The 18,172-nt window shown below is 37.9% G+C and overlaps 1 protein-coding gene across 9 annotated transcripts in view; it reads left to right on the top strand.

Moving 5' to 3' along the window:
- The window catches only part of RtGEF (Rho-type guanine nucleotide exchange factor), a 318,924-nt gene that overhangs the window by 231,181 nt on the left and 69,571 nt on the right, over nucleotides 1-18,172 (top strand). For all 9 annotated transcript variants that reach the window (XR_010854520.1, XR_010854516.1, XR_010854518.1 and 6 more), the window contains 5 exons: nucleotides 483-604; nucleotides 4,233-4,359; nucleotides 6,123-6,303; nucleotides 15,888-16,106; nucleotides 16,377-16,575. Coding sequence is in view for 3 of the 9 variants with exons in the window: in XM_067111541.1 (XP_066967642.1) it covers nucleotides 536-604; nucleotides 4,233-4,359; nucleotides 6,123-6,303; nucleotides 15,888-16,106; nucleotides 16,377-16,575 (795 nt within the window). In the remaining 6 variants the exon portion in view is untranslated. The remainder of the gene's footprint in view (nucleotides 1-482; nucleotides 605-4,232; nucleotides 4,360-6,122; nucleotides 6,304-15,887; nucleotides 16,107-16,376; nucleotides 16,576-18,172) is intronic.

Here is an 18,172-nt window from a genome sequence, read left to right as displayed (position 1 = left end):
GAGCTAGTCCATTTTTGCAAGGGTTACTGTTTACCCCAATGGCAAATATTGTGTCATTGGTGATTTCTTTACAAGAGGAGTAATATTTGATGATTTATGACAAATTCGTCCTAGCTTCAAGCAATACTTACTGAAGTCTATCACCAGTCTTTACTGTATCTGACAGACCAACCCAAGCATTGAACAGGCGAGGATCTCTGGTTGTGTTTACAAGAAAATATTTCCCTTTTTTAATCAGTTTATTTAATCGAGTCTCTCTCTCTCTCTCTCTCTCTCTCTCTCTCTCTCTCTCTCTCTCTCTCTCTCTCTCTCTCTCTCTCTCTCTCTCTCTCTCTCTCTCTCTCTCTCTCTCTCTCATATATCTTGGCCTGAGAGTTTATTTTGTACTTAATTTTCCTTTAGGTTCTTGATAATTTGCATTGTTGTCTTAGTATTTATTGTGATTGAAGTGACTTACTGACATGTTGTTTTGCATTTTTCAGAGTGTGAATGTCCTCTGCTAGAGAGATCTTTGTTTTGCCTTGCAAAGTAGAATATGGCCAACAGTGATGACATCATAATTGTTGAAGCACTTTACTCATTCAAGGGTAAAAACAATGATGAGGTAAGAGTTTTTTTATTGCCTGTTTACATATCGTCACCCTCATAAACTAACTGCCTAAGTCATTTTTCATTGATTTTTGGATTTTTGCCTAAACCAAATCTCCAATATGTGGCGCACCTACTGGTATACTTGCCTAAGTCATATGTAGAAAGTAAGTGGAATAAATTTCCCAAAAAGCTTTCTGCCTAAGTCACTCAGTGACTTAGGCATTATTATCACTATGTCTAAGTCATGATTGTGACTTTTGCAAAAAAATGACTTAGGCAGTTAGTTTATGAGGGTGACGATATGTCTTGTGTTTCTATCTTAGTACTAACTATTTTAGGAATTTTGACTGTATAGCATCATGGTGTATGTGTTACATAATGTTTCCTGGTACAGTACTTTTGTACTGTATGATTATGGAACTTTGTTTTAAACAACCCTGACAATTTACTATTGTCAAATCCTTTGGCCAGCAGCATCTGTGGACACTTTCCAAAGAAAAGAAGAAGAGACCCACCGACATGCTAGTTATACATGTCAGACATTGCTGCCTCTGTTGGTTTGAGCCCTTCTCTGTGTATTTACCAAGCAGGTACCTTGGGAATAACTTGTATCCAAGGGGAATTATAATTAATTTATGCTTTTGGGCTGGCAGGATTTGAACCACAGCCTAGTTTAGAAGCAAAAGTAGGCCAGTGATTTTGACCACTCAGCTGTCAAGAGGTGAAAGTTGGTTTGGGCTCTGCTGTGTTAGATTCAGGATTTGAATTTAGAATCGACATCATCCATCTCCACTTTGATAGTTGACTGAAAAATTTGTAACGCTTGGCTAATTTTGACAAGAAAATGTTTGTATGATAGTACAAGTCTTCCGTACAGTTGCGCTAGATCAGTTGTCTATAACGTACACCTTGCCACGTAAATACCTGTACTGTAACAAAATTGCATACCTGTACCGTAACAGAATTGCTGTAATGTCCTGAAGAGGCTTAAATTTACATTAGACATCAGAAATAAATGCAGATACAGATATATAGACAAGAGATAGCATGGTAGGTTTGTGCATGTCTTTTGAGTTTTTCAGAATGTGTATTTTGGATGGGCAGACCCAGACATGCTCAAAAATACAATTTTTATTGTTTCGTGTCCTTTACAGTTGTAATTGAATGGTATGAAGCTACAGCACAACCTATATTGGGAGAAATGTGAGGGGTTAGGGAAAAAATGGGTACCTGTATTTTTATTTTTTCCAGAATATGCTTGCCAAAACTGGGATGCATCCTCTTTGCTGGTGCACTGTATATACTGGCAAATGCAATATTTTTTAAAACAATTAATCATGTAAACTCATAACCTGTAACAAAGAGATTCCTCTCCCAATCCCTCTGGCCTTTTGTATCTGGACTAAACGACACTGAAAGTTAGACAACTAACCACTGAGGATCTTTGGGAACTATATGTGCATGTGCTGGACTGATGATCAATTACTTCTACTATATATGGTTTTGTCTGGGATTTTCTGCTGCATACAAACTTGGCTGTGTTAAAAGCACACTAACAACATTGTATGAGAACATTGATTTTTTTTTCAGTTTTTCCTGTTGGTGCCAGATTACCTGTCTTGAAGCCAAAGTGATAATTGTCAGTTCTAATAACTATTCTTTCATTACTTTCTCCCATACTATCATACTGTGTTACAGTTGATATTTTAGTTTCTACTGTATAATACGTAACATGTTTTATTGTAAATGACAAGTGTACTTTATGCTACTCCTCATTTCTGTTCTCCTCTCCAGCATTATTGTACAGTAGTATTTACATATATTGGACAACTTTTATGCAACCTCTTCCCAGGCTGTTTTTAACAAAACGCATGGTATTCCTGATGGTGCCAGAACCTTACCATTTGTTGTCTTGGTAAAGGCTCTCCTAACTACTGCAGACTCAACATTCTGCAGTTCGTTTCCTTTGTTTAAGAAATTTTCAAAGTATTGCCTTCATTATATTATTATTTTCTTTGCTTTAACTTGAATTTATGTACAGTAGAACCCCGGTCCTCGACAGTACCAGAACTCAACATAATCGGATTTCGACGCGAAATGTCAAGTAAATTTTGCGTCGGAGCTCGAACAACAAACCAGAATCCGACCCAACGAATCATATGATGTTTGTAAAAAAAAAAGAGTTTCAGTCGGCCGCTGCTAGTTGGCATTGTTGGTGACATTCTTCCCTTGCGTATTTAAAAGTGTTTAAAGCCCACACACACTGCTGCTGTTGTTTGGAGAAGTACACGCTTGTACAGGTATATCATCATTTTTTTGGCTTTCTGCACTGAATTTTCATCCAATCATGGGTCCCAGTATGTTAGGGTATCATAATATTTATTGAAAGATGTTTTACAGTGATTTTGTACACTATTCCAGTAGACTCTGTACGAAATTTACCATAAATACTGAACGTAAACAACGTTTATGTAATTAGTACTGTGGTACGCCACCAGGGTGGCGCTCTGGTTTGTTTACACATGCTCATGCCACAAGCTGCCGATTGCCGACATTACTTGGGAAATTTTTCTTAATTTTATGATTTTATGATAACAGACATACAGTAATTTGGCTTATAAATACTTTATTATTAATTTACTGTAATAATCAGGCTTGTTTTTCAATATTATTATTAACAACAGGTTTTTTGTGTACCCGTTACAGTACGTTCTGGTAGTGCCTATAGGCTACCTAGCCTAGCCTGTGGCACTCGGTCTACCATCGGTAATACGGCCACATTGGTTGTAGGCCAATTTTTTTGATACAGTATGCATTTAAAAATGTAAAAATGCTTCTGATACTGTAAGTTATTTAACTCTGAACGTATTTAATTGTAATTTGTGTAATGTTTTGTATAAAAAGGCAAGGTTGGGGGTAATGACTGGTGGTCAGGAATGGATTAATCCATTTTCAGTTATTTCTTATGGGAGAAATTGATTCAGAATTCGACTAAATCAAATCTCGACGCTTCTTCTGGAACAGATTAGCGTCCAGGACCAGGGCTCTACTGTATTTTTATCTTTTAGATATTTTACCCCTCTCATCTTTTCTCTGCTTTTTCATGGGCTTTGCTGTTCCAAAAATTCTGTCGTTTTCTGTTGTAAAGAGTTTAATTTTATTACTTCCATTTATTTCCTTTTGCTTATCCCTCTTGCCTCTGGCATGAACTCCTCTTCTTATAGAGCTTTATATCCCTTCCCCTGGTTACTCTCTTCCAGAGACCACTCCTTCATCTACAAGTCTCATAGCATGTGCATATTGCATTGAGCAAATAAGAGGCAACATAATAATACTTATTACAGTATATCGTTAATGCTTATAACAATTTCTAATTTTAGGTGCACTTCAGTATTTTCTTTGCATCTTTTGTCATTAAAATTTAAAATTATATTGCAGGAGGAACAAGATTCATTTTTTAATTAGAATTATATTGCAGGGAGCAGGTTTTATTTTGTAATTTTTCTGCTTAGTGAAAATGATATAGGTCTAGGTATTTCAGTTTGTTTTAAAATATAAAATGCATTACAAAGTTGTTTTTATATGCACTAAAATTTTGTAATGTTTCTTTTGTGATTTTCATTTCCATTTTTTGTCTACAGCTGTGCTTTAACAAAGGCGACATCATCACTGTGACTCAGCGTGAGGAGGGAGGTTGGTGGGAGGGAACTCTGAATGACAAGACTGGATGGTTTCCTTCTAATTACACTAAAGAATGCAAGATACAAGGTACAGTATTCTCTTATTTATTAGATATAAAATAAATAAAAGGAAAATTTAACTCAAACTTAAATAATAAGATGTATAAGAGAAATAACCAAGAAGAGTGAGATTATACAAACTCATGAAATAAACTTAGGTGAACTTCAAAAATGCACTTGTACCTAGTTTAAATTTCGGAAGTTCCAGTGATTTAGTTTCACAACCAGGAAGATTGTTTAGTAATTTGGTCACAATCAGAATAAAGCTTTTAGAACATTTTGTGGTAATAAATCTCAAAAAAATTAAAGCATGTCTGGTTCTGTTGATGTTATAGTCTGCAAAGATAAAAATGCAAAGGATGATCATAATAATGAAACATTTTTAAGCATACACAATGAGCTTCATGAAGTGTTATTCATGAGATTAATATACTACAATAAGGAAAAAGAAATTTAATGGAACTGGAGTTTTTACCTAATAATTAAGATGTGAATTGGCTGCTTAGAATCAAACAGGGGGAATAATATTTAAAACACAGAGGAGTAAAAGAATTAATTATTTTACCACAGTGGACAAGTCTCCAGAAATCTTGGGATATTCTTGTTAATAAGAAGATCATGGGGACTAGTTATGTAGCTCAATGCCCCATAATTTGCACCATGCAATAATTGTAACATCATTTCTGTTTCTGCAACCACACACCCACAATTAGTAGATGGCACATTCAGTTTGTTTTCTAGGCCAAACCACACATATACTGGTGCAGGTCATCTTAGAGCTTTTACTGTACAAGCTTTGCTCCAACTATTTATGTAGAGTAGCAAAAAATGGGTTTTTTAGTCACTCCATTTTCGTTTGTTTAGATGGGAGCTGGGAAGCAGTGGTACCATTTAGGAAGGATCACATGATGAGGCCATCACAGATGAGGTCCTAGAAGACTCAGATGTTGACAAAAAAATACCCTGCATGTGATATGATAGAATGCTTGTAGTCTTTTTTACTACAGAGCTCTGCACAAGAAAATAGGATCCTTCCCTGTGCTAGACATAAAGCTATTGAACTTTATTGGAAGTGGCAGTGTATTTAAATTGTCATTATTCAAAAGTATCAAATATCAAAGTATTGGAAATTGTAATGCCATCAGTAACTGGGATTATTAAGAATGCTGTTATAAATTATAAATACAGTATTAAGATAATATAACTAGAACAAAATAACTAGACTAGCTGTTATGGCATTTCTATGATGATAATAATTTAATAATCAATGATAATGGTAATTACTGAAAAGTTTGGAGTCTAGTGAATCCACTGTTTAAAACATGTGAGAAAATCACAATCAGAATGTTATGACGTGAAATAAACACCAGTAAGTGGCAAAAACCACTCACTTTTAGTGCATCTTTAAAAATTGTGCAAAAATTATGTGCAAACCGTCAATAAACCACAAATAAGGAATGGTAATAGAAGCAAAGTAGCCAAAACATTATTAGGTTGTATTAAATGGGATTGTAAGTATAGCAGTCTCTGGGAGCAAAAAAAGTAAGGTATGTATTGGTAAACAGATACAGAGGAATTTCTGAACTACCACCAAAGGCAAAGGCTGTCCTTGGTACATATCTGGCCAGGTGGAGCTTTTCTTTTCTAGAGTGTGTATGTGGAGTGCTGAACACACAGTTGTACAATTGTTAATTTATGGGGACCAAGTTACAAAAAACTTCTATTTACTTATGACAAGAAAGATTAGACAGTGGGATTTAGACATGTATTTTCACAATTTTATTCTTCCAGATGGAGGCCCTGGTTCACCGTTACGTGGAGACAGCCAGCTTTTGAGTCCAAATCACTCTCAGCAGCAGCAGGTATACAAATTAACAATAGTTAAAGAAATAATAGAATCAGAAAGAAGTCATCTAGCTGAACTACAAAATCTGTTGGGGGGCCATTTAATTGAATTAAGGAAGGCTGATATGTAAGTATTATCTTTCTTTTGTGTAATTGCTTGTGTTTTCTCTTATGTATCACAGGAGACCATGTAAAAGATATAGTTTGACACTAAAATATGTCATTGTTGCTGATGTGTTTTTAATGTGATAATGCCATAGGATATTGTAACACTTATATACTTTTTGAAAGAATGTTTGTCTGGAAAGAATGTTTTGATTACTTGTTCTTGTAAAGTATTTGTTTTAACTAGAATTTCAAAGAGGATACTCACAAGGTAGTGTATTTTAATTTTTAGCAATTGATATTGATGTGTTTTCTTAATCACTGTTTTCTCACAGCACATTATTTTCATGGAGATTATTAGAGCTTTGTGACAACTCGGTTACATATTCTTGCGATATCTTTCGAAAATCTTTTTGGGACTAGGCCTGTTGATACACTGATGTAGTGCAATCACCAACAATTGCATTGTCAGAAACTTTGTACAGTAAATTCCAGCTTTTCCATATTAATTCAGCCAAACTTTGGTTGGATAATTCAGATTTCTTGCCTTTTGATGATTGACTATGTATAAAAACATCAGTATAAAATACAACACCATTTAAACTGCAAATATAATTGTAAATAACTTGAAATATGAAAATATGTAAAGGTGTTTACATCATACACACAAAGAATTACCTTAGACAATCTTACAATTACAATTATCTTAGACAATCTTGGGTTCAAAGTGAACAGTTAAATGAGTTTACGATACTTATAAAAACAACAAACTTGATCCTTTAGCCAGTTAATGAGAATTGCCTTACACCTTTCACATACCTTACTTAGCATGAATGTTCTCTCTACAACAAAAGCATATTCATTTTGTTGGTGAAGAAAGAGAGGACATCAGAATAAGGTAGTTGTTTTGTTTGTATGTATGCAGCATAAATTTTGTTTAACGAAACTTTTGTTTGCTGGAGAAACCATCATTTTTATATAAGCAACTTACCAAGTAATTACAAAGCATGGCTATAAGTTTGTGTTACCCTGCTGCTAGAATTGTTGAAATTCGTAGTAGCGCTACTTTTGTTTTGGTTAGGTGACTAATCCCGCCCACTGTTGGGCTAAGAGAGGAACTAGCTCAGCAAAAGAACTCATTATGTTTCTGCTGGCTGATGGCTGTACAACAGTTATTAGCAGCAGTGAATTTTTGGAGTTCTTTAGCTTCTCAGTTGGTCGTAGTTACAACAATTGGTGAAGTATTCTCTTTATGGTAGCTTTTTGGGCATATTTAGACAGCTTCAGGTTCTTTTTCAGACCTAACTTACCGATTTTGACTGTTATAATTCTGGTCTTAGCAGATATTCTAGGCTTTGTTGACTTTAGCTGTAATACTAGAATAACTAAAGCCTGTTATGACCCGCACACTCTCTGCATATCTTGTAGGGGTCAGATTTGTTTGCCAGACTTGACTTGTAATGAATGTGAGAATTGGGATGTCAAAATGTGGAAAACTTTAAATCGTCATTTATCAAAGCTGGACAGAGACAAAAACAGGAAAGCTGCTTCTAGAGCCAATAGTAAAAAGATGTTAGCTAGTCAGGTTCCTGCTAAGTCTGTGACTGATAATGTTTCTGTACCTTGTATTCCTCCTAATCCCAGTTCTTAATCTGTTCCACCATCTTCTCTCCCCAGCTCCCTTACTCCCAATCCTGACCCCGTTGTCAGCCTTGAGTCGAGAGTTAATAAGAAATTTGAATTGTTAGTGAATACAGTAGAACAGATCGGTGCTTCAGTGAAAGTCCTTATGGACAAGTGCAGTATAAAAAGTGTTGGTGAAGTGTCAGTGGAGGAGGTGGCTGTCTGTCCTGCCAATTCTCCTAGGCAAAGGTTCCTGGCAAACTCCGCTAAACCTGGGAGGAGCCAAACTGGTAGCCCAAAGGAGGTCAGTGGGGTCTGCCCACAGGCAGTCGCCCCCCCCCAGTCGGACCTGTTGCTACTTCCCAGGTCATGACAGAGCGCCACTGGAAAGATGTCTCTATGGAAGTGAGTCGTCTTTCGTCTAGTCTTTCTAGCTCATGTGATTCGAGTCCAAGATGCCAATGGCGTTTTAAAGACGAATCTCGTCCTTTAAAGAGACGTGCTAATGAAGTGTCTCTTTCCCCTGCAGTGCCTGTGAAGAAGCCCAAAGAATCTCTAGTGAAGCCATCTTGTAGCTTTTGGGGTATTCCTGAACATTTCTCCTAGGATCCCCCTGAGTTAGAGAGACAACTATCGATAGTTAAATGCCTAGTCCCCTCTCGCAAGCGCTCTCCTTCAGCTAGGAACATGGTCGAGCACCTATCAGTGGCACCACAGTGTTTTCCTGGGCATAAAAAAAATGACTGAGCGCCCATTAGCGCCTGAGCTCTCAGCTCCTGTTATGTTTGTTGATACAGGACTCCCGCGTGCTTCCGAGCACCTGTTAGCTCAAGCTCCCTCAGCACCCAAGTCTGTAGTTTCCACATTGAGACCTTTGGCTCCATAGCGTCTGTTGGCGCCGGAGCGCCCAGTGGTGCCAGGGCTCCCCTTGGCTTCTGAACGTCTTTTATCAGAATGTTCGGCTGTGTGCAGGGCTTTCCAGGGCACCAGTGCTCCCTGTTGCTTCTTTTAAGCTTCTGACACCTACTCCTGTAATTGGGGTTTTGGATCCAGCCACTGCTCAGCTGCCCCCTCTTCCTCAGTGTCTGGCCCCGGCTCAACAAGTTCATGCGGTAGCAGACCCCCAGTATATTTGGGGGTAATCAAGAGACCCCCTTCAACCCTCAACCTCTTGCCGAGTTGTCTCCCATTTCTTCAGAGGAGGAAGAAGAGGTGGACCCAGTCACCCCTCTAACTGCTTATGCTTCGTTGCTAAGGATTTTGTTAGCAACATTTCCTAATTTTTTCTGACCTGGAGCTCTGTCTTCCCTGGAGTCTACATATTTAATGGACAACCAGACTGTTAATTCTACAAGACTCCCGAAGATGGTTCTGTCTTCTTCTGCGAAGAAGACTTTACATGAAGTGGAAAGCTGGCTCTCAGGGAAAAGGGAGCAGGGAAGAGCCTCCTTTAGTTGCCCTCCGTTGAGGGTCTCCGAGAGGAGATATCTGTCTTACGCAACTGGAGCTTCTGCCTCCTCCTAGGAGGACTTCTCCATTTAATAGACTCTTCCTGGAGGGCTGCTTTCAATTCTGCGAAGATCCAGTTCTCGACATCAGAGCTAGACCACTTGATCAAACACCTTTTTAAAGTTATTGAGGTGCTTAGTTTTTTAGATCAAGGATTGACCTCGTCCTGGAGGACTACGCCTCAGATTTTATGGGTGTTATCTCATGTCTCGACAAGGGTATAAGGGATGGATCTCTGGAGCTGGCTTCCCTTTTTGCTATGAACATTTTGCAGAAATGGGAGCCTTGGTGTTCCTATACCATAAAAGGAGTAATTCTTTCGCAGAAGTCTGGCCTGCTATATTTCCCATTGGATAAACAACACCTGTTCCCACAGGCTACAGTTCTTCAGATTTCTTCTGACCTTCAGAAGAAATCTACTCAGGACCTCCTCTCTCAGTCTGCAAGGCGCCCCAGAGAAACTCCGGCTTTCTCCTCTAGGTCGGTTTCCCCTGTCCAACCTCAGCCCTTTCGTGGTAGGGGCAGGCAAAGAGGCTTTTCCTGACCACGCGTGAATGCCCGGTTTGCCTCACGGGCGATCAAGAAGTTTGCCACAAAAACTCCCTTACGTAAGTGAGAACTGCATCCTCACGACGCCAGTAGGAGCAAGGCTCCTCCACTTTTGGGAATGATGGGAGGCGAGAGGAGCAGAAACCTGGATTGTGGAAGTTTTGAGGGAGGGATACTCCATTCCATTTACATGGAAGTCTCCTTTGACCAGCTCGCCAGTTATACTGACGGCCTACTCGGTAGGCTCTGAGAAGTTTTCCACCCTCTCCCAAGAAGTGTCTTCCCTCCTCGAGAAAGAAACCATCGAAGTGGTCAAGGGTACCAGCTCTCAGGGATTCTACAATCGGTTATTCATAGTCCCCAAGGTCTCAGGAGGCTGGAGGCCAGTCCTGGCCGTAAGCACCCTGAATTTGTTTGTCCAGAAAACCAGATTCAAAATGGAAATGAGCCAGTCCGTCCTAGCATCCATTCTTCATGAGGACTGGATGATTTCAGTAGACATGAGGGACACATGCTTCCATGTCCCAGTTCATCAGGACTAGAGGAGGTTTTTAAGGTTTGTTTTCAAGAACAGGGTGTATCAGTTCAGAGCCCTTTGCTTCTTCCTAGCCACAGCTTCCCAGGTATTCATGCAAGCCTTAGCTCCCATAGCAAAATGGTTACTTCTGAGGGGGGTCAACATTTCGCTCTATCTGGACGATTGGCTCCTTCGTTCTCGATTGAAGGAGGTATGTACGGAGGAACTGCAAAAGACCCTTCTAGCCCAGGAGTTGGGCCTTTTAATAAATTTTCAGAAGTCACAGCTTACTCCTCAGGAGATAGCATACTTGGGGATGAGGATAAACTCTAACTTTTCGGGTTTTTCCCTCCTCCCAAAGGATAGAATCCTACCTTCAGAAAATAGACAAATTCCTCTCCCTTCAGTCTTGCTCTGCGAACAGCTGGATGAGCCTACTAGGGACCGTCTCTTCCATAGAGCAATTCGTTTCTCTGGGAAGACTGCACGTGAGGAACTTTCAATTTTATCTACGAGCCAATTGGAACAGAAAGAAGTTTCAGGATACTTGTTTTCCCATTAACTCGGGAAATCAAACAGGACTTGCTATGGTGGAACTCAAGGGACAGACTGTCTCAAGGAAAATCGCTCCTTCCTCTGAGCCCTGACCTAGTGTTTTATTCAGACAATTCAGACCTAGGTTGGGGAGCTTTCCTGGGAGACAGGGAGGTCTCCGGGATTTGGATTCCAGAACATAGCAAATGGCATATCAACATAAAGTAGGTGAAAGCAATTCAGTTGGGGTTGCAAGAGTTTGCTCTAGAAGTTTTCGGAAAGACAGTGACAGTCCATTCGGACAATACCATGGCACTGTCTTACGTCAAGAAGCAAGGGGGAACACACTCTTTTACACTTTGCGAGGCAGTAAGGGCTTTTCTCTTATGGGCGGATCAAAACCAGACGAAGATCCTAACCAGGTGTATTCAAGGAAAATTAAATGTCTTAGCAGACGAACTAAGTCGTTGAAAGCAAGTTCTCCCTACAGAGTGGACTCTGGACCCTTTAGTGTGTCAAACTGTGGAAACTGTGGGGAAAGCCAATTCTGGATCTATTCGCAACCACAAAGAACTTTTGTCTCCCTCTGTATTGTTTGCCGGCCCCAGATCCACAAGCATGGGCAACGGATGTATTCAAGATGGTAAGGGAAGTCATCAGCAAGTTCTGAAATCACCAAAATATAACCATGACTCTAATAGCACCATTTCAGCTAGCCCAGGAGTGATTCCCAGACTTGTTAGATCTTCTGACAGACTTTCAGAGGCTGTTGCGTCAGAAACTAAATTTACTCAAACAACCGCATTTCAGACAGTTCCACCAAGGACTGTCCACTCTGGCCCTGACCGCATTCAGACTGTCAGGAAACTGGTCCAGTTGAAGGGATTTTCAAGGTCTGTTGCAGACGCTATTGCTTGATGCGGATGCCAGTCCTCGTGCAATGTATAGTATATCAGGCCAAGCGGACAGTCTTCCGTTCATGGTGCCGAATGTATAACATCTTGTCTTCTAAGACAACTGTAGCAGAGATTGGAGGTTTCCTGCTTAATTTAAGATCATCTGGGGGACTTATCTTCCTCAACCATTAGGGCTACAGAGCAATGTTGAACTCAGTATTTAGAAACAGGGGAGTAGGTCTCTCTTCTAATAAGGATTTGTCCGATCTCATCAAGTAGTTTGATACGATTAAACGTAAGGAAAAAAAATTAGTAGCTTGGAACCTGGACGTGGTCGTAAAGTGGTTGTCAGATCCCCATTTTGAACTAACTTCAATCTCTATGAGAGAGTTAACAAGGAAAACTCTGTTTCTGGTAGCATTAGCTACAGCTAAGTGTGTTAACGAGCTACACGCATTAGAAAAGAGAATTGGTTTCTCTCAGGGCAATGCTGTTTGTTCATTTACCCTTGGATTTTTAGCAAAAAAATGAGACCCCTTCCAATCTGTGGCCTCATTCCTTTTCTATCAAAAGTCTGGTAGATATCTTAGGGCCTGAAGAAGAAAGGACCCTTTGCCCTGTAAGGGTGCTAAAATGCTACATGCAAAGAACTTAAAAGGTTCATGGTGTATCGAGCAGCCTTTGGTGCTCAGTAAAGAATCCTTTGTGTCCTCTCTCAAAAAATGCCCTGGAATTTTTTCTTAAGGGTCTCATCTTGGAGGCTCATTTGCAGTTTAAGAAGGATGACTTACCATTAGTGAAAGTGAAAGCACATGAAGTTAGAGCTCTAGCCACGTCCATGGCTTTTAAACATAATTGGTCGCTTTCCTCAATTATGCAGACAACGTATTGGAAGGGTAGGTCATTATTTGCCTCTCATTACTTGCACGAAGTCGAAGCTATGTATGATACTTGCGCAAAGTCGAAGCTATATATGAAAGTTGCAGTACCTTGGGTCCATTTTTGGTTGCTGGCATGGTGTTGGGAGAGGGAGTGTAGGAAGTAACCCTTCCATACTTTTTATCTTCGCCTTGAAACAAGGTTGTTGAGTTGTAAGTGCCCACCAGTTTGTTTTCCTGTTGGGTAATGGTTTTTAATTTACGGTCTAGGCGACTCAGTGCTTACTCTGGTTGTTTTTATGTGCATGGTACTGAGCCCAGGGTAGGGGCAACATTTTAATTCTTTATCTGCGATCAGAAAACTCCTTCACAGTAAAGAATCCCACTAAAGTAGCAGGCGCTTCCTGGCTATACCACCACACCACTACTTGTTGAGATGAGCGCCAACCAGAGGCAGTATTCTCTTGTAGCAGCTCTCTTGCCAGGTAAGGAACAAGCAAACATTTTACCAATGTTAGCATTTTTGCTATTCTCATTTCATTACAATTATTAATGTGTTAGAATAGATAGGGCTATGCATCCCACCTCCTTCATTGTGGGATTCAGCTATGTAATTACTTGGTAAGTTGCTTATATAAAAATGACGTTTTTATAATAAAAGTTTTATATATACTTACCAAGTAATTACAGGATCAGAGCCCTCCCTCCTTCCCTCACAAGGACTGGAAGGCTTGAACATTGAGCTCTTTTGCTGAGCTAGTTCTTCTCTTACCCCAAAAGTGGGCGGGGTTAATCGCCTAACATAAACAAAAGTAGTGCTACCGCGAATTTCAAAAATTGTAGCTGAAGGTTAATAGAAACTTATAGCCATGCTATGTAATTACTTGGTAAGTACATATAAAACTTTATTTTATTAAAAAAATGTCATATTAGATAGCTGAATATTTGTTGAAGTGGGTAGCAAGTCTTTGATTGTAATGGTTCAATCACTCATGTTTTCAGAGAGGTGTATTGTGAGGTCTTGCTAGGTTAGTAATCTGAGAAGATTTGGGCATTAGATAGGGGAGCAGTTAGTGAGGAAAAATGGATATATGGAAGTAGCAGGACAAGTACCAATTGAAAGGCTCACAATCATGAAGAAAGGAGATAGATGAAGACTTATAGCAGATTGGAATTCAGGCAGAAAGTCCATGAGTCAAAAGAGGGAGAAGAAGTCTTAATACTTGTCTAACCCCATATAGGAAAACCAACTTAAATATGGTAATGGTGATGAAGATCATAAGGTGGAGGAGGATGCTTTATGGCATAGATAATATGGAAGGTTGTCATTCTGTGCTCTATTGAAGCACTTTGTTATTGACAGTAATAAAAATAGAGGACTAATGATGCTAACCCCTTTATATATATATATATATATATATATATATATATATATATATATATATATATATATATATATATATATATATATATATATATATATATATATATATATATATATATATATACATATACATACATATACATATATCAAAGGTCTTTTATTAACCACTTTTCTAAGATCTAAGATCTCGGTGACACAATGTATGGTGTTGTAGCTCAAGTAATGTTAACTTGTCACATTTGGCTAATCTTATGAAAGAAAAGCTCTTCCTTTTAAATGAAGACTGGCTCTGACATGTGCTACTAGTTGGCACTGGTTAGTTGTTACTTGATAGACAACAGGTATTTCATGGACATCTTTTTTCTTGTCTTTGATACCTGTAAAGTATTGTCACTCATTCACTTTAGGTTTATTTTGAAATTCTACATAGTTGTAATGAAGATAGGTCTCAGTCTATTCATTTCATCATCCCCACTCATTTTATGTCTTTTCGGCCCTTGACTTGCAGAGGGTATTAGTTACTGGACCTTCTATGTCTCAAGATTTTTGTAAATGCAAATTCATATATGCAATTGTATAATAAACTGTACAGGTATTTCTGTACAATAAATACTCCAAATCTTCTTGAAATTACTTGGAACTACCAAAAATAATGTAATGGAATGTAAAATGTCACTATTTTGCTTCAAGAATAAAAAGTAAAAAAAAAAATCGTTAGTAGACAATCAGTACTGGTATGACCATCATAATTGTAACAGCTTACATACTGTAGTACGTTTTAGTAGCAACGACATAACATTTTTCCAAAACTTACAGAATGCTTCTGTTTATAAATAAAGACTTCAAAGGAGAAATGCACTTTATTTCTCTGCATGTTAACACTCAAGGAAACTGTTTCTTCTTTTAAATACCTGATAATGATGGGAATATATTTGCTAGCTGAGTATTTTAAAATCTTCGTAGGGGAATTGTTTGTAACTGCAAAAGTCAAGGGCCAACTGTAGTTTTCACTTAATTTTTTCTAGTGTTAAGAATTTTAATTTAACTTGTTAGCACTTGATATTTAGTGTACACACCTTTGACAGCTGTACAGTCCATCGATAACATTGATAATGACCAATGTGCTTCATGATAAATCTCACAGGGTTTTTATTTTAGTTCTATTGGATACCAGTATAAAACATAAGCAAGTGTTCATTCAGTTTTACAGGAGCCAAGAAAAAGAAATAATCTTTCATAGATGCATAAATGAGTTTATATAAAGTAATAGATTTTTGTGTATATTTGTAAATATTTAAACCCATTCTGTAGATGTGCACACAAAACCTTTTCATGTAAGCCAGTCTCCCACTTTACATCATTCAAATCATCATTTTTGACACATGGTAAGAACTTCTTTATGGCTATCACAGGCGTGTGCCAGATGCTTACACCAATGCCAGACAATGTTGTCTGTTTCAGCATGTGTTAGGAAGTTAAGACATATATTTAGTATGATTTGTGTGGTTATAATCTGGTTGTACTGGAAGAGCAAATCACAAATGGTTTTTTCTGTAAAATAATCGTAATCATTCATATCTCAGCCCTTTGAACAACTGTACATGAATATAAGTCCTGGTAATGTGATGTCAGATACTCCATTTTACTTTGCAGTGGCATTATTAGTATTCTGTAAAAATTTTGGATATATTCTTATTGTACATTCACATTTTACAGACTACTAGAAGCAGAATATTGCCAGTTAATAGGAAACCTTGAAGATGTGTGCTACTGTCATACATTACTTGTGAAAAGTTTAGAAGAACAGGCAGAGAGGCCATCAAGAGAGCAGCGAATTGGTGGTGTATTTTTGTCATTAGCGCCAAAACTACAAGGTGTTCATAAAGCTTACTGTTCCAATCATCCCCGAGCTGTGTGCATACTAGAAAAATACAAGTGAGTTGTCATTTACTGCTCTTATACAGTTTATATTGCACTTATATGTTTTTAGATGGAACACTTTCTTGTAAGTGCTTTGACATCAAGAGAATGATAAGTGCTGTGATCTTTTATGAAGTATATAAGTTAGTTCTTTATTTATGAATATTGTACTATTTAACAGAACCACTGGATTTAATGGTAGCTTGCAGGTGTTAAGGTTGCAGGGTGAACATTTTTTTTTGTAAGGAAATTGTAGTCTAAATCTTTCTTGTTTGTTGTATGTAGGGATGAACTTAACAGCTTTATGGAACGGGAAGGTGCAGTCCGACCTGGCATTATGGTGCTCACAACAGCGCTTAGTAAACCTTTCAGAAGGTTGGATAAATATGCTGGAATGTTGCAGGAATATGAACGACATTTAGAGGAAGGTCACCCAGACAGAGGTGATACTCAGCGTTCATCACATGTATATAAAGACTTGGCTGTAAGTGATGATGAGGATTTTGTCTTTTTTTCAGTTTTAATGAATCTGTAGCATGTCTTTGATATTGCTCAGACGATTTTTTTTATGAATGTTTTAATCATTGTCTAAGTACTAACTATCCGAGAATATACAGATGCACATAAAATTCCCAACTGCTGGTGTAGTGCTTGTAAAGTCAGTGTTTTTTTTATCTCAGGGTTTAGATTTTTTCTCTTCCATACCTCACATTTTACTATCCTTTCCCTCTTGATGTTAGATGTCATTTTGTATCCTGGGTTTTTAATAGAAAGAATTCAGTGAAATAAAAGAATAGAGAAAAAAATCAAGAGAATAGTATTCCTAGACGTGAAGTCACGTTAGTCATATTAAGCAAAAGAAAGTTTAGCATAAACTTATGGAGACTTGTGTAGTAGAGAAAATATAGAGAAGATTAGGACCAGGAATATTGTTATATTTACTAAAGAATTATATTTCAGTAAGTAAAAAACATAAGGGGTAATGCATCCAGGAAGGGAGTTAAAAGATTTTCAAGAGTACTCACCCTTCCCCACAGTATGCAGTCACAGTATCTTTGTAATCTGTTTAAAAAAATACAAAAGTAGGGGTAAATTCAAAGCAGGGATGATGGTAGACCACAGCTTACAGATACATGTGAATATCCACGTTCATTATCTTCCGTCATAGGGTTTGACAACCTCAGTGTAAGAATAAATGACACGAACATCAGCTCCAAATAACCTGAAAAGATGTTATTAAATATAAGTAAATCTATAATGCATTGTATAATGAATATATAACTTGAATACATAGATGTATGAATTAAATAATATATATACCCCAGTTCAGTCATCCCACATTTTTAATCATCCAGGTAAAATTACTGTTATACATATTTGAACAGTATAATATATAATAACAAAAGACCCAGTTTTTGAATAAATACATCATCTACATGTTAACTACAGTAAACCAATATGTGAACCCCATAAAATGACTGTAGCAACAGAACTGATTGAAAACTATTAAAGGCTTCAGTTCCATGCCAAAGTTAAATGTGAAGAAAATAACTTCTATGATGTCTGTGTTCAAGTGCAATGCTTTTATGCTTTCTTAATATTATTAGATCAAACATTTGTCATGCTTCTTTTTGAAGATCATGATTCTGTCTTTTGCCTGTTTTATGATACATTTTTGTTAGTCCTTACTACGTATACTGTAGTCCCTCATGCACAAATTCAGTATGCTGATCTTCATTATGAGCAAATAGAGAATAATGAATACTAATGGAAACTAGGAATTCTTAATGTATGGTTGTAAATTCTGTATGCCTGACTCCTATTATGGACATGCAAGTCATCCCTGCTCTTTTCTTTTGCTCATCTTCCCATCTCTCACCTCGGCAGATATCCAGTGATAGTCAGATAAGCTTCTGCTGTGCACAGAACTGTAACAGCATTTGTTCATGATGTCACTTTTTTTGCATGAAGTTCAGTGGATTTGGTGCCTCAGTGCATAAGAGCAAATCTGCATAACTAAAGAGAGACTATTTAGTCCTTACTTTATAATAAAAAAAAAAGTCCGTTTCATGAGTGTTTAG

The sequence above is a fragment of the Macrobrachium rosenbergii genome, chromosome 11 (assembly GCF_040412425.1).
Source record: "Macrobrachium rosenbergii isolate ZJJX-2024 chromosome 11, ASM4041242v1, whole genome shotgun sequence".
Classification (NCBI taxonomy): Eukaryota; Metazoa; Arthropoda; class Malacostraca; order Decapoda; family Palaemonidae; genus Macrobrachium; species Macrobrachium rosenbergii.
Note: the sequence above shows the minus strand (reverse complement) of the source record. Positions and strands in the feature narration are given on the sequence as shown.